At 39.7% G+C, this 14,977-nt stretch overlaps 1 protein-coding gene across 3 annotated transcripts in view; it reads left to right on the forward strand.

The window, feature by feature from the left end:
- Window positions 1-1,495: 1,495 nt before the first annotated feature.
- The window catches only part of sez6 (seizure related 6 homolog), a 72,090-nt gene continuing 58,608 nt past the window's right edge, over window positions 1,496-14,977 (forward strand). Inside the window, exons 1-3 of one of the 3 annotated variants that reach the window (XM_062959277.1) lie at window positions 1,496-2,924; window positions 4,667-4,725; window positions 9,786-10,155. In XM_062959277.1, coding sequence (XP_062815347.1) covers window positions 10,089-10,155 — 67 coding nt within the window. In that variant the 5' untranslated portion in view covers window positions 1,496-2,924; window positions 4,667-4,725; window positions 9,786-10,088. The remainder of the gene's footprint in view (window positions 2,925-4,666; window positions 4,726-9,785; window positions 10,156-14,977) is intronic. The other 2 variants (XM_062959279.1, XM_062959278.1) reach the window with 2 other exon arrangements.

Below are 14,977 nucleotides of genomic sequence, written 5' to 3' on the forward strand. Positions count from 1 at the left end.
CGGCTCCTTATTATGCCTGGGGTTGATATTAAAACTCCTGCTAAAATTCACAAAATGGGATCAAACATTACGTACTCATACCTGATTCATATTCATGATCAATAGGAAATGCGTAGGAATCATTAAACTCTCCCAATCTGGTTTTAGGAAGCAGCAGCTGCGAGCGATGCGGGTCTGTTCTCCTCTCGATATGCAATTCCTATATATTTATTCATTTATTTATTTACAGTGTGGATCACAGAGCACATATACGGCAGATATTCAGTGCAGATTATAACCATGACAAGACAGACAACAGATAGAGGTACAGTAGAGTCTCACTTATCCAACATTCTGGATTATCCAACACATTTTTGTAGTCAATATTTTCAATACATCATGATATTTTGGTGCTAAATTCGTAAATACAGTAATTACTACATAGCATTACTGCCTATTGAACTACTTTTTCTGTCAAATTAGTTGTATAACATGATGTTTTGGTGCTTAATTTGTAAAATCATAACCTAATTTGATGTCTAATAGGCTTCTCCTTAATCTCTCCTTATTATCCAACATATTCATTTATCCAACGTTCTGCCGGCCCGTTTATGTTGGATAAGTGAGACTCTACTGTATATATAGGCTTTGCCATCTTTCAGCATCTTTGGAAGCTTTGCTCGGTTCCGTCTACTCGGCGGTGCTGTCGCTCCATCTCCCTGCCAAAGAGCTTTCTTTGTTCGTAAACTTAATACTTCCCCACTTTAATGTGGTTCCTATTTATCTACTCACATTGGTGTTCAAACTGCTAGGTAGGCAGAAGCTTGGCTAAAGGTGAGGAGCTCATCCTTACCTGGGCTTCGAACTCTCAACCTTCCGGTTGGCAAGATTTATTGCAGCTTGGTGATTAACCTTCTGTGCTAAAGTCCATCCCATATGTGTATGTATATTGTTGTTGTTGTTGTTGTTGTTGTTACCCCACTTTTATCTCTTTTAGGCACAAAACGGCAAGGAAGAATTGCTAAAGAGATCCTGTGGAAATCTGTCCGATTGACAGGAGAACAGAGCCTCGTCACTCGTAACAGCAGCCTCGTAAATGGAAAGCCGGGCTTCGAACTGTCAACTTTCCGGTTGGCGAGATTTATTGCAGCTTGGTGATTATTTGTTTATTTATTTACTACATTTATATCCCGCTCTTCTCACCCCGAAAGGGACTCAGAGTGGCTTACAAATCAAATGAACATACAATATATTATTAGCATAGCACAATATAAGCATTAAATTACTATATTGTACTATATCATTATATGGTAATATTGTTAGTAATATTACAAGGAGGCATTGCAAAAGGGATCCTGTGGAAATCTGTCCGATTGACAGGAGAACAGAGCCTCGTCGCTCGTAGCAGCAGCCTCGTAAATGAAAAGCCGGACTTTGAACTCTCAACCTTCTGGTTGGCAATATTTATTGCAGCTTGGTGATTAACCTGCTGTGCTAAATGTATGTTGTTGTTGTTGTTACCCCACTTTTATCTCTTTGAGGCGCAAAGCGGCAAAGAAGAATTGCTAAAGGGATCCTGTGGAAATCTGTCCGAATGACAGGAGAACAGAGCCTCGTCGCTCGTAGCAGCAGCCTCGTAAATGAAAAGCCAGACTTCGAACTCTCAACCTTCTGGTTGGCAATATTTATTGCAGCTTGGTGATTAACCTGCTGTGCTAAATGTATGTTGTTGTTGTTGTTACCCCACTTTTATCTCTTTGAGGCGCAAAGCGGCAAAGAGGAATTGCTAAAGGGATCCTGTGGAAATGTCTGTCTGATTGACAGGAGAACAGAGCCTCGTCACTCGTAGCAGCAGCCTCGTAAATGAAAAGCCGGACTTTGAACTCTCAACCTTCTGGTTGGCAATATTTATTGCAGCTTGGTGATTAACCTGCTGTGCTAAATGTATGTTGTTCTTGTTGTTACCCCACTTTTATCTCTTTGAGGCGCAAAGCGGCAAAGAAGAATTGCTAAAGGGATCCTGTGGAAATCTGTCCGAATGACAGGAGAACAGAGCCTCGTCGCTCGTAGCAGCAGCCTCGTAAATGGAAAGCCAGATATAGGAACGCCTTGGAAACAGTCCATGCAAAAGGGATCCCGGAGTCTTTGTGGACAAGAGCCAGGAGTGTGATGCAGCACCTGAAAAGCCCAATGCGATTCTGAACTATATCAAGAGAAGCTCAGCCTTCCTTTTACAACATCAGGAACAACATCCTGATAGTAAGAACTGTTAATGGAATATGGTTTTGATTGTGACAATGGAGGTCTGGATGTTCATCTGTCGGGAGGGTTTTGATTGTGCCTTCCTACATGATCTGGATGACCTTTCCAACTCTAGGATTCTATGGAAGAGAGAGAAGAAGGCCTATCCAGGCGAGAAAGCAGATAGTCTATTTCTCCTAAACATAACTGCCTCCTTTTGCAGGCGTGTTGGGGCCGCTTTGTTCCTCTAAGAGCCCTGTGATGCCTCCTTCCCTTTGGCTCCGCTTTGCCCGCTTGGCTCCGCAGTGGGATGTGGAGTATCAAAGCACGGGAGCCGCCCGCTCCAGTCCGGCGCTGGGCTCTTTTGGAGGAAAACTGGTTGGATTAATGGCTGGCGCCTCGGGGCAGGCCTTTGCCGGTGGAGACGCTCCGCTGGACGGTTTAGAACCGGCGTTCGGCGGTCAGGCCCCGCTGTGAGCCGATCAATGGGATTTCCAGTGCGGACGGGCCTTTGATAGAGAAGCGGGAGCCAAGGACGGGCCTTCCAAACGCACCGCCCTCACATCCGAACCCTATCGGCATTACGTGTTAATTTAAAGGAAAATCAAAGCAGAAACGGCACAAGCAGGGAAAGAGAAGCGTCTAGAGCAACACAGTGGTCCACTTGGACGGCCGAGAGAGTGGCACCCTTGCTTTAAATACAGGTAGTCTGAAATTTACATATACGTACATGCAGGTAGTCTGAAACTTACATATACGTACATGCAGGTAGTCTGACATTTACATACATGTACATACAGGTATTCTGAAATTTACATATACAGTAGAGTCTCACTTATCCAACACTCACTTATCCAACGTTCTGGATTATCCAACGCATTTTTGTAGTCAATGTTTTCAATACATCATGATATTTTAGTGCTAAATTCGTAAATCCAGTAATTACAACATAACATTACTGCGTATTGAACTACTTTTTCTGTCAAATTTGTTGTAAAACATGATGTTTTGGTGCTTAATTTGTAAAATCATAACCTAATTTGATGTTTAATAGGCTTTTCCTTAATCTCTCCTTATTATCCAACATATTCGCTTATCCAACGTTCTGCCGGCCCGTTTACGTTGGATAAGTGAGACTCTACTGTATATACATACAGATAGTCTGAAATTTAGATATATGTAAATACAGATGACCTGATGTTTACATATATGTACTTAAAGGTAGTCTGAAATTTACATATATGTACTTAAAGTTAGTCTGAAATTTACATATATGTACATACAGGTAGTCTGAAATTTACATCATGTAAATCCAAGTGGCCTGAAGTTTACATTTATATAAATAGAGGTAATCTGAAATTTGCATACATGTAAATACAGGCAGTCTAAAGTTTACATATGTGTAAATAAAGGTGGTCTGAAATTTACATATATGTACATGCAGGTAGTCTGAAATTTACATATACAGTAGAGTCTCACTTATCCAACATAAACGGGCCGGCAGAATGTTGGATAAGTGAATATGTTGGATAATAAGGAGGGATTAAGGAAAAGCCTATTAAACATCAAATTACATTATGATTTTACAAATTAAGCACCAAAACATCATGTTTTACAACAAATTTGACAGAAAAAGCAGTTCAATACACAGCAATGCAATACGAATTTAGCACCAAAATATCACAATGTATTGAAAAGACTGACTACAAAAATATTGACTACTAAAAGGCAGACTGCGTTGGATAATCCAGAGCGTTGGATAACTGAATGTTGGATAAGTGAGACTCTACTGTATGTACATGCAGGTAGTTTGAAATGTACATATATGAAATTTGAAGCGGTCTTGAGCCCAAGCATTTATATTTAACTGAGAGCCATTGGTCTACAGAGCCCAGATCCCCACTCACCTATTGGGTGAGTCACACTCTCTCAGCCCCAAAAAAACCCATACGTTGGAAATAAAGGGGCACTAAAATATATAACCAAAGGCATCTACACCACTGAATCAACACCAAACTACAGATCCCAGCACTGAGTCATCACCGTTTAAAAGCAGGCGATCTCTCAAAGTGAAATGGGCCCATTTCAGGATTGCTTTTGTTGTATCCGACCCAAGGGGTTGGACTAGATGTCCTTTGGGGGTCCCTTTGGGATTGATGTTCTGTGAGGGTGAAGGAACAGCCGGTCCCTCCCTCTTACCCGAACCCATCTAGATTGCAATTAATGTTGCCTCTTTCCAAATCCACGGCTTCCGTCGCAAAAGGGCCGGGAATCAGCTTGGGGCCCTCTCCCGGTTAGATCTTTCCCAATTGCCATCTGCCTCTGCGAAAGGGAGGGACGCTCACATCTCGGTAGGAGGTTAAAATTCAATTTCAAGTCATTCGTGCTTTTATTTTTATTTTTTTTCCTGGAGTGCCTTTTTAATTTTTTCCCTTTGTTTCAATAGGCCAGAAGAGGCATCTTCTTGGATCCATTCGCTGCATCCATTGGCTTGGGTTGAATCAGGTGAGGGCTGGACTAGATGACCTTTAGAGGCCCCTTTCTGACTCTAGGGCAGTTTTTTCTGTGTTGTTTTGGGAACCAAAGATGGGAAAAGAAACACTCTTAACATGCTCAGAGAACTCCCAGGATATTCTCAATCTCAGTTCAGGCCTAAAATATCCGGGCTTCTAGGTTTGGCTTGGAGTTTGTTGTCTTTGTGTCATTCCTGACTCATTTACATCAATTCTAAAGTTGAATGATTTGACTACGATTTGAGAGACTTCAGTTTGAATCCTGACTTTGTGACTTAGTCCAAGACTGGAACCAATCTCCAAACTGGAATCAATTTCCAAACTGGAACCAATTTCCAAACTGGAAACAATCTCCAAACTGGAACCAATCTCCAAACTGGAATCAATTTCCAAACTGAAATTAATTTCCAAACTGGATCCAATCTCCAGACTGTAAACATTGTTCAAACTGGAATCAATTCCGGAACTGGATTCAGTCTCCAAACTGGAACCAGTTTCCAAACTGGAACAATTATCCAAACAGGAATCAATTCCTGAACTGGATTCAGTCTCCAAACTGGAACCAGTTTCCAAATTGGAACCATTATCCAAACTGGAATCAATTCCTGAACTGGATTCAGTCTCCAAACTGGAACCATTATCCAAACTGGAATCAATTCCTGAACTGGATTCAGTCTCCAAACTGGAACCAGTTTCCAAATTGGAACCATTATCCAAACTGGAATCAATTCCTGAACTGGATTCAGTCTCCAAACTGGAACCAGTTTCCAAACTGGAACCATTATCCAAACTGGAATCAAATCCTGAACTGGATTCAGTCTCCAAACTGGAACTAATTCCCAGAATGGCACCAATTCCCAAACTGGAACTATTCTCGAAATTGGAACCAGTTCCCAAAATGGAACCATTCTCTAAACTGGAACCAGTTCCCAAAATGGAACCATTCTCTAAACTGGAACCAGTTCCCAAAATGGAACCATTCTCTAAACTGGAACCAGTTCCAAAATGGAACCATTCTCTAAACTGAAACCAGTTCCTAAATGGAACCATTCTCTAAACTGGAACCAGTTTCCAAAATGGAACCATTATCTAAACTGGAACCAGTTCTCAAAATGGAACCATTCTCTAAACTGGAACCAGTTCCCAAAATGGAACCATTCTCTAAACTGGAACCAGTTCCAAAATGGAACCATTCTCGAAACTGGAACCAGTTCCCAAATTGGATTCAGTCTCCAAACTGGAACCAACTCCCAAACTGGAACTGTTTCCCAGACTGGAACCAGTCCCCAAACTGGAACTGATTCCCAAACTGTGACCCAAAAGGCAAGGATTCTATGATTGGGTTGCTGTGAGTTTTCCGGGCTGTATGGCCATGTTCCAGAAGCATTCTCTCCTGACGTTTCACCCACATCTATGGCAGGCATCCTCAGAGGTTGTGAGGTATATTGGAAAAAGGAATAATGTCCAGGGTCAAACAGAAAAGAGTTCTTTCTCCTACTCTGGACATCATTCCACAGGTATACAAAGCCCATTTGCCTAGGTTCCAACAGTCCTCACAACCTGCCATAGATGTGGGCGAAACGTCAGGAGAGAATGCTTCTGGAACATGGCCTCTGCGTCTCCCAAGGGCCGTAATGAAGTTATCCCTCCTGCCTTGCAAAGGCCCCCCTTGATTCTCCTCGGAGATGCTGAGGCAGCCTCCTCCGTTGCCCGCCGCCAGCAGCAGCCTTGGCGTTTATTGAGCGCAAAGTAATAATTTATTGTCCTTTGTATGCGCAAAAGCCATCTTCATTATCCAGAGAAATGGGAAAGGCCCCGAGGAGGAGGGGGAAGAGGGGGAAGAAGGACTTGGGTCAGCATTTTTGGGGTCTGGGAGAGAGAGAAAGGGAACGGCACCCCAAAGGGGAGGCTTAAAAGAATCTGCGAAGCCCAAAGACAAAGACCCACCCAGAGGAAAAGGGTTCTCGCCTGGAAAACTCACAGCAACCCAGTGAATCCAGCCATGAAAGCCTTCGACAACACCATGACGAAATAATAATAATAATAATAATAATAATAATAATAATAATAATAATAATAATAATAATAGAGGACGTAAAGCAAAGTGAAGAACCTGCTTTGATTGAAGTCAAAAATCAGAGACTCCTCAAAACACAGCAGACAAAAAATCAGTACAAGAAAGTCGCACTACAAACTAGAGCTGAGAGCTGGCACAACAAAACATTGCATGGACATTTCCTTGACAAAATTGAAGGAAAAGCTGATAAGGAGAAGACTTGGCTCTGGCTCACGAATGGGACACTGAAGAAGGAGACGGAAGGCCTGATCCTTGCAGCCCAGGAGCTCAAAGGAACTCCTCAAAGCACAGCAGAATCAGTACAAGAAAACCACACTACAAACTAGAGCTGACAGCTGGCACAACAAAACATTGCATGGAAAGTTCCTTGACAAAATTGAAGGAAAAGCTGATAAGGAGAAGACCTGGCTGTGGCTCACAAATGGGACCCTGAAGAAGGAGACAGAAGGCCTGATCCTTGCAGCCCAGGAGCAAGCAATAATAATTATTATTATCAAAGCATAGCAGACAAAAAACCAGTACAAGAAAACCACACTACAAACTAGAGCTAACAGCTGGCACAACAAAACATTGTATGGAAAGTTCCTTGACAAAATTGAAGAAAAAACTGACAAGGAGAAGACCTGGCTCTGGATCACTAATAATAATAATAATAATAATAATAATAATAATAATAATAATAATAATAGCCTGATCCTTGCAGCCCAGGGGAAAGCCATCAGAACAAATGCAATTAAGGCCAAGATTGAAAAATCAGCTGATGACCCAAAATGCAGACTCTGCAAGGAAGCTGATGAAACCATTAATCATCTCCTCAGCTGCTGTAAGAAAATTGCACAGACAGACTACAAACAGAGGCACAACCATGTGGCCCAAATGATCCATTGGAACTTATGCCTCAAGTATCACCTCCCAGCAGGAAAGAACTGGTGGGATCACAAACCTGCAAAAGTATTGGAAAATGAGCGCGCAAAGATACTGTGGGACTTCCGAATCCAGACTGACAAAGTTCTGGAACACAACACACCAGACATCACAGTTGTGGAAAAGAACAAGGTGTGAATCATCCCAAGTGACAGTCGCATTGACGAAAAACAACAGGAAAAACTCAGCCGCTGTCAGGATCTCAAGATTGAACTTCAAAGACTCTGGCAGAAACCAGTGCAGGTGGTCCCGGTGGTGATCGGCACACTGGGTGCCATGCCAAAAGATCTCAGCCGGCATTTGGAAACAATAGACATTGACAGGATTACGATCTGCCAACTGCAAAAGGCCACCCTACTGGGATCTGTGCGCATCATCTGAAAATACATCACACAGTTCTAGACTCTTGGGAAGTGTTCGACTTGTGATTTTGTGATACGAAATCCAGCATATCTATCTTGTTTGCTGTGTCATAATAATATTATTATTAATAATAATAATAATAATAATAATAATAATAATAATAATAATGTAAGCCACCATGTAAGCCACCCTAAGTCCCTTCACGGAGATGGTGGCAGGATAAAGCTATTATTATTATTACTATGTAATAATGATAATGGGCCCTTGGTGGCACAGTGTGTCAAAGCGCTGAGCTGCTGAACGTGCGGACCAAAAGGTCCCAGGTTCAAATCCCGGGAGTGGAATGAGTGGCCGCTGTTGCTCCAGCTTCTGCTAACCTAGCAGTTTGAAAACATGCCAATGTGAGTAGATCAATAGGTACCGCTCCGGCAGGAAGTTAACGGTGCTCCATGCCGTCATGCCGGCCACATGACCTTGGAGGTGTCTACGGACAATGCTGGCTATTATTATTATTATTATTATTATTATTATTATTATTATTATTATAAATAATAAATAATTATTATTTATAATAATTAATACATATATAATATATTGTATATACATATAATATTGATAATAATATTATAATGGAATACAATATTATACTACTTAAAATTAAAATACTTAAAATTTTATATAATGTGATTTTATTTTGCAATGGTATCTGTTTTATATGAATTGTTGTTTTGTAGATTTTTTCATATGAATTGTTGTTTTTACATTGTTTTTAGGCATTGAATTTTTGCCTATTTATTGTAAGCCGCTTTGAGTCCCTTCGGGGAGAAAGGCGGGGTAAAAGTGATGTAAATAAATAAATAATAATAATACTAATAATACAGTATAATAATATTAATTATAGTAGAGTCTCACTTATCCAAGCTAAACGGGCTGGCAGAAGCTTGGATAAGCGAATATCTTGGATAATAAGGAGGGATTAAGGAAAAGCCTATTCAACATCAAGTTAGGTTATGATTTTACAAATTAAGCACCAAAACATCATGTTGTACGACAAATTTGACAGAAAAAGTAGTTCAATATGCAGTAATGTTATGTTGTAATTACTGCATTGACGAATTTAGCACCAAAATATCACGATATATTGAACACATTGACTACAAAAATGGCTTGGATAATCCAGAGGCTTGGATAAGTGAGACTCTACTGTACATATTATATATACAGTGCTCCATGCAGTCATGCCGGCCACATGACCTTGGAGGTGTCTACGGACAACGCCGGCTCTTCGTCTTAGAAATGGAGATGAGCACCAACCCCTAGAGTCGGACACGACTGGACTTACCGTCAGGGGAAAACCTTTACCTTTTTTTACTGTAAATAAATAAGCTGAAGAGCCGGCATTGTTCGTCGATGTCTCCAAGGTGAGCGCCATGGAGGTTGGCAGAAGCTGGGGCTAACAGCGGGAGCTCACTCCGCTCCCCAGATTCGAATCGCCGGCATTTTGTTTAACCCGTTGTGCCACCGGGGGCTCCTCACATATAAAGAAACCGATGAAAAGAATGTAAAATAGTATCAAGGAGGGAAGAAGGTGGACGAGGCCGAAGAAAAGAAGGGACAGTATTGATTTGAATGGGATTTTCTCTAGCCAAAGCACTGAGGATTCATGGTTGGTTCTGCTTTGCTTCTAGGGCCGGAGAGTGAGTAAAGGAGAGAAAGAAAGAAAGAAGAGGAGGAGGAGGAGGCGTGGCGTGGGCCGTGGATTGTGGGCGCTGCTCTCTTCGGAGGATTACGGCACACGGCGCTGTCCGCGGTGCTGAAGCTGGAGAGGAAGGAAGGAGGAGAAGGAGAAGAAAGCCGAGCCGGAGAAGGAAGAGGAGGAGAGGAGCCAAGCGGGTTTCTCTTCAATCCCAAAGGAGAGAGGAAGGAAGGGCAGGAGACCCTGGAGGGGTCAACGGCGGAGAAAGCCCATCGTCCCCAAGAGAGACCCAGCCATGGCCATGAAGGGCTGGCCGGTGGTCCTGCTCTTCGCCGTCGCTGCTTTGGCTCTCCGGGATCAAGGTAAGAAGGCATTTCATTATTTCCATAATTTTATTGTGACAATATTTTCCATTATTTTTTTCGTTGCTTTCGATCCACCCTAAATCCATCTCTTTGTGGCAGAAAGACCATCCTTGGGTCGGTTTCCTTTTGCATTCCCTTCCAATGCCTATTATTATTAATAATAATAATAATAATAATAATAATAATAATAATAATAATAATAATAATATTGTTATTAATATTGCTTCGAAATATTGCTCAAAATGGTCTCAGTACGACCGAGCTCCTTTGATACAAAAAAAAATTTGGTGGCTCAGAGGCTGGTGTGTCTTTCTTTATGTGTCGATACCAATATATATAATATACGGCGTCCAAGAAAAGCACCTTTGCCATTGATTCTCCGTATAAACAATCTCGATGGATCGTGGCTTAAGGCTGACCCTTCTCGGTCCAAACTTCTTTCTCCAAGTTGCTCTTTTGTTTCTGCTTCATTCGGAGAAAGGATATTGTCTGGACTCCGATTGCCGTCGTGAAAAGTCCTTCGTTGATCCTTTTTATCACAAGCTTTATATACGCCGAATATTTTCCTTTTTTTAAATATTGCCTCGGATTAAAGGCTGGGAAGCTTTTCTCTGGTTCTTGTCATGAAGGTTTTTATCCATATTTTGCATGTTTGAAGATCAGAAAGCTTCTATATATCCCCTCCACAATATATATATATATATACACACATATATACATACATACATACATACAGATTTGGTTTTTATATGAAGGTTCGAAATCTCTCCAAAATCACCCTTTCTAATGTCTTTAGACGGCGGTTAATTAAAATCAATGCAGGTCGGGTCTCAATCGAGTCGGATTTTTTTTGCGGGTGGTGGAAAATATTCGCCTCGACGTTGTGAGGCGTCTCAATGTAAATTTCCATCCATGTGCATTGCCAGGACTCACAATGGTTTTGACTCACAATTAATTTGTGATTTGGGGGACACTCTCTCAGCCTTTGAGTTTGACGGATTTGCGATTTCGGAGCCTTCCTTTGAGGAATAACGCCGTCGCCGATTTGGTTGATGGCATGGATTGTGACTATGTGTTGCTGAAGACCAGAATCACTGCATGGCCATGTTCCAGAAGCACTCTCTCCTGACCTTTTGCCCACATCCTCAGAGTTTGTGCAGCATGTTGGAAACTAGGCAAGTGGGGTTTATATCTCTCTGGAACGTCCACAATGGAAGGCAATTGCAGTTGACCACCTTGATTAGCACTTGCAGCTTCAAAGCTTGGCTGCTTCCTGCCTGGGGGTAATCTTTTGTCGGGAGATGTTAACTGGCCCCGATTGTTCCTTCTCTGTCGGTTATTCGTAAATGAGCCTCGTTGGCCCGGATTTGAACCACTTCAATCCCACATCTCCTGGCGATGATGGGATTAGACTTGATCCCCTGAACCCAAGGATCGTTGTTATCAACGTGTCGGTAACGTTGACCTGGGTTCAATGGGTCCTTTCTGTCGTATGGGACGTTGTGGAGACGATTCTTCTCAGATGGAACAAGATTTGGACCAAAGGAAGGTGCTTTCTTCTCCAAACCAAGCCCAGGCTTCATCCTGGTTTAGCCAACTGGCCGTTGCGTCAGATGGATCCAGATTCGGACTCACAAACTTGGGCAGGAGGTCGAAGGCTTTCATGGCCAGAATTACTGTGAGTTTTCCGGGCTGTATGTCCATGTTCCAAAAGCATCCTCTCCTAACGTTTCACCCACATCTATGGCAGGAATTGTCAGATGCCTGCCATAGATGTGGGTGAAACATCAGGAGAGAATGCTTCTGGAACATGGCCATACAGCCCGGGAAACTCACAGCAACCCATTGGGCAGGAGGTCTACTCTAAATAATGGGATTCTGATCTATCTCAGTATCTCCCCTATCTATCATCTAATTATCTATCTTTTTCTCTATCTGTCTGTCTATCCATCTGCTTTTCTATCTATCTTACTATCATACCTTTCTCTCATCTATATATCCATCATCTCTCTAGCTACAGCTACCTATCTGTCATCTCTCTCTCACCGATCACTGTCCTATCTATCTATCTATCTATCTATCTATCTATCCATCCATCTATCCACTATCACCTTTTATTTATTATTATTTATTATTATTAGCTTCTATCTATCTATTATTATTACTATTATCTCCTATCTATTATCTCTATCAATAGTTACCTATGTCATCTCTCTCTCTCTCACCGATCATTCTATCCATCTATCCACTATCACCTTCTATTTATTATTTATTATTATTAGCTTCTATCTATCTATTATTATTATTATTATTATTATTATTATTATTATTATTATCTACTATCTATTATCTTTATTGATAGCTCCCTATCTGAAATCTCTCTCACACACCGATCACTGCCCTATCTATCTATCTATCTATCTATCCATCTATCATCTATCCACTATCACCTTCTATTTATTATTTCTGATTATTATTAGCTTCTATCTATTATTATTAATATTATCGACTATATTATCTTTATCAATAGCTACCTATCTGAAATCTCTCTCTCTCACCGATCACTGTCCTATCTGTCTATCTATCTATCTATCCATCCGTCTATCCACTATCACTTTCTATTTATTATTATTTATTATTATTAGCTTCTATCTATCTATCTATCTATTATTATTATTATCTACTATATTATCTTCATCAATAGCTACCTATCTGAAATCTCTCTCTCTCACCGATCACTGTCCTATCTATCTATCTATCTATCTATCTATCTATCTATCTATCTATCCACTATCACCTTCTATTTATTATTTCTGATTATTAGCTTCTATCTATCTATCTATCTATCTATTATTATTATTATTATTACTATTATCTCCTATCATCTCTATCAATAGCTACCTATCTGTCATATCTTTCTCTGACCTATCTATCTATCTATCTATCTATCCACTCTCACCTTCTATTATTATTATTTATTATTATGAGCTTCTATCTATTATTATTATCTACTATTATCTCTATCAATAGCTACCTATCTGTCATCTCTCTCTCTCACCGATCACTGTCCTATCTATCTATCTATCTATCTATCTATCTATCTATCTTTCTATCCATCTATCCACTATCACCTTCTATTTATTATTTATTATTATTTATTATTTTAGCTTCTATCTATCTATTATTATTATTAATATTATCTCCTATCTATTATCTCTGTCAATAGCTACCTATCTGTCATCTCTCTCTCTCACCGATCACTGTCCTATCTATCTATCTATCTATCTATCTATCTATCTATCTATCTATCTATCTTTCTATCCATCTATCCACTATCACCTTCTATTTATTATTTATTATTATTTATTATTTTAGCTTCTATCTATCTATTATTATTATTAATATTATCTCCTATCTATTATCTCTGTCAATAGCTACCTATCTGTCATCTCTCTCTTTCACCGATCACTGTCCTATCTATCTATCTATCTATCTATCTATCTATCTATCTATCTATCTATCTCTTTCTATCCATCTATCCACTATCACCTTCTATTTATTATTTATTATTATGAGCTTCTATCTATTATTATTATTATTATCTAATATCTATTATCTCTATCAATAGCTACCTATGTCCTCTCTCTCTCTCACTGATCACTGTCCTATCTATCTATCTAACTATCTATCTGTCTGTCTGTCTATCTTTCTTTCTATCCATCTATCCATCCACTATCACCCTTCTCTCATCTATCTACCTATCTGTCTATTATCTCTATCAATAACTACCTGCCATCTCTCTCTCATTGATCAGTCTATCCTATCATCTATCTATCTATCTATCGATCTATCGATCGATCTATCTATCTATCTATCTATCTATCTATCTATCTATCTATCCACCCATTTACTATAACCGTTCTCTCACCTGTCATTCTATCCATCTATTACCTCTCTCTGTATCTACCTATCTGTCCTTTCTCTGTCTCATTGATCACTGTCTTACCTGTCTGTCTGTCTGTCTATCTATCTATCTATCTATCTATCTATCTATCTATCTATCTATCAGTCCATCCATCCATTATCTCTATCTATAGTTACCTCTCTGTCATCTCTTTATCTGAGTTTGACCTATCTAGCTATCTGTTGTCGAAGGCTTTCATGGCCGGATTCACTGGGTTGCTGTGAGTTTTCCGAGCTGTCTGGCCATGTTCCAGAAGCATTCTCTCCTGATGTTTCACCCACATCTATGGCAGACATCCTCAGAGTTTGTGAGGTCTGTTGGAAACTAGGCAAGTGAGGTTTATGTATATACTCGAGTATAAGCCTGGTTTTTCAGCCCTTTTTTTAAGACTGAAAAAGCCCCCCTCGGCTTATACTCAGGTGAGGGTCCTGGTTGGCTTATTTTTGGGTCAGCTTATACTCAAGAATATATGGTACATTTATTATTTTTCTCTATTATTACTGGTATTATTACATTTATTATTTTTCTCTATTATTGTTGCTACTATTACATTTATTTTACTCTCTTATTATTATTATTATTATTATTATTAATAATAATAATAATAATAATAATAATAATAATAATAATAATAATACACTTATTATTTCACTCTGATCCTATTATTATTATTATTGCATTTATTATTTTCCGGTATTTATTATTACATGTATTATTTTCCTGCATTTATTATTATTATTATTATTATTATTATTATTATTATTATTACATGTATTATTTTACTCTATTATTATTAAAAGGATACATAAGTAAGCACATTTCCATTGAAGAAGATGAGAGTAATGATTTGACCAG

The sequence above is a fragment of the Anolis carolinensis genome, unplaced genomic scaffold (genome assembly GCF_035594765.1).
Source record: "Anolis carolinensis isolate JA03-04 unplaced genomic scaffold, rAnoCar3.1.pri scaffold_7, whole genome shotgun sequence".
Taxonomy (NCBI): Eukaryota; Metazoa; Chordata; class Lepidosauria; order Squamata; family Dactyloidae; genus Anolis; species Anolis carolinensis.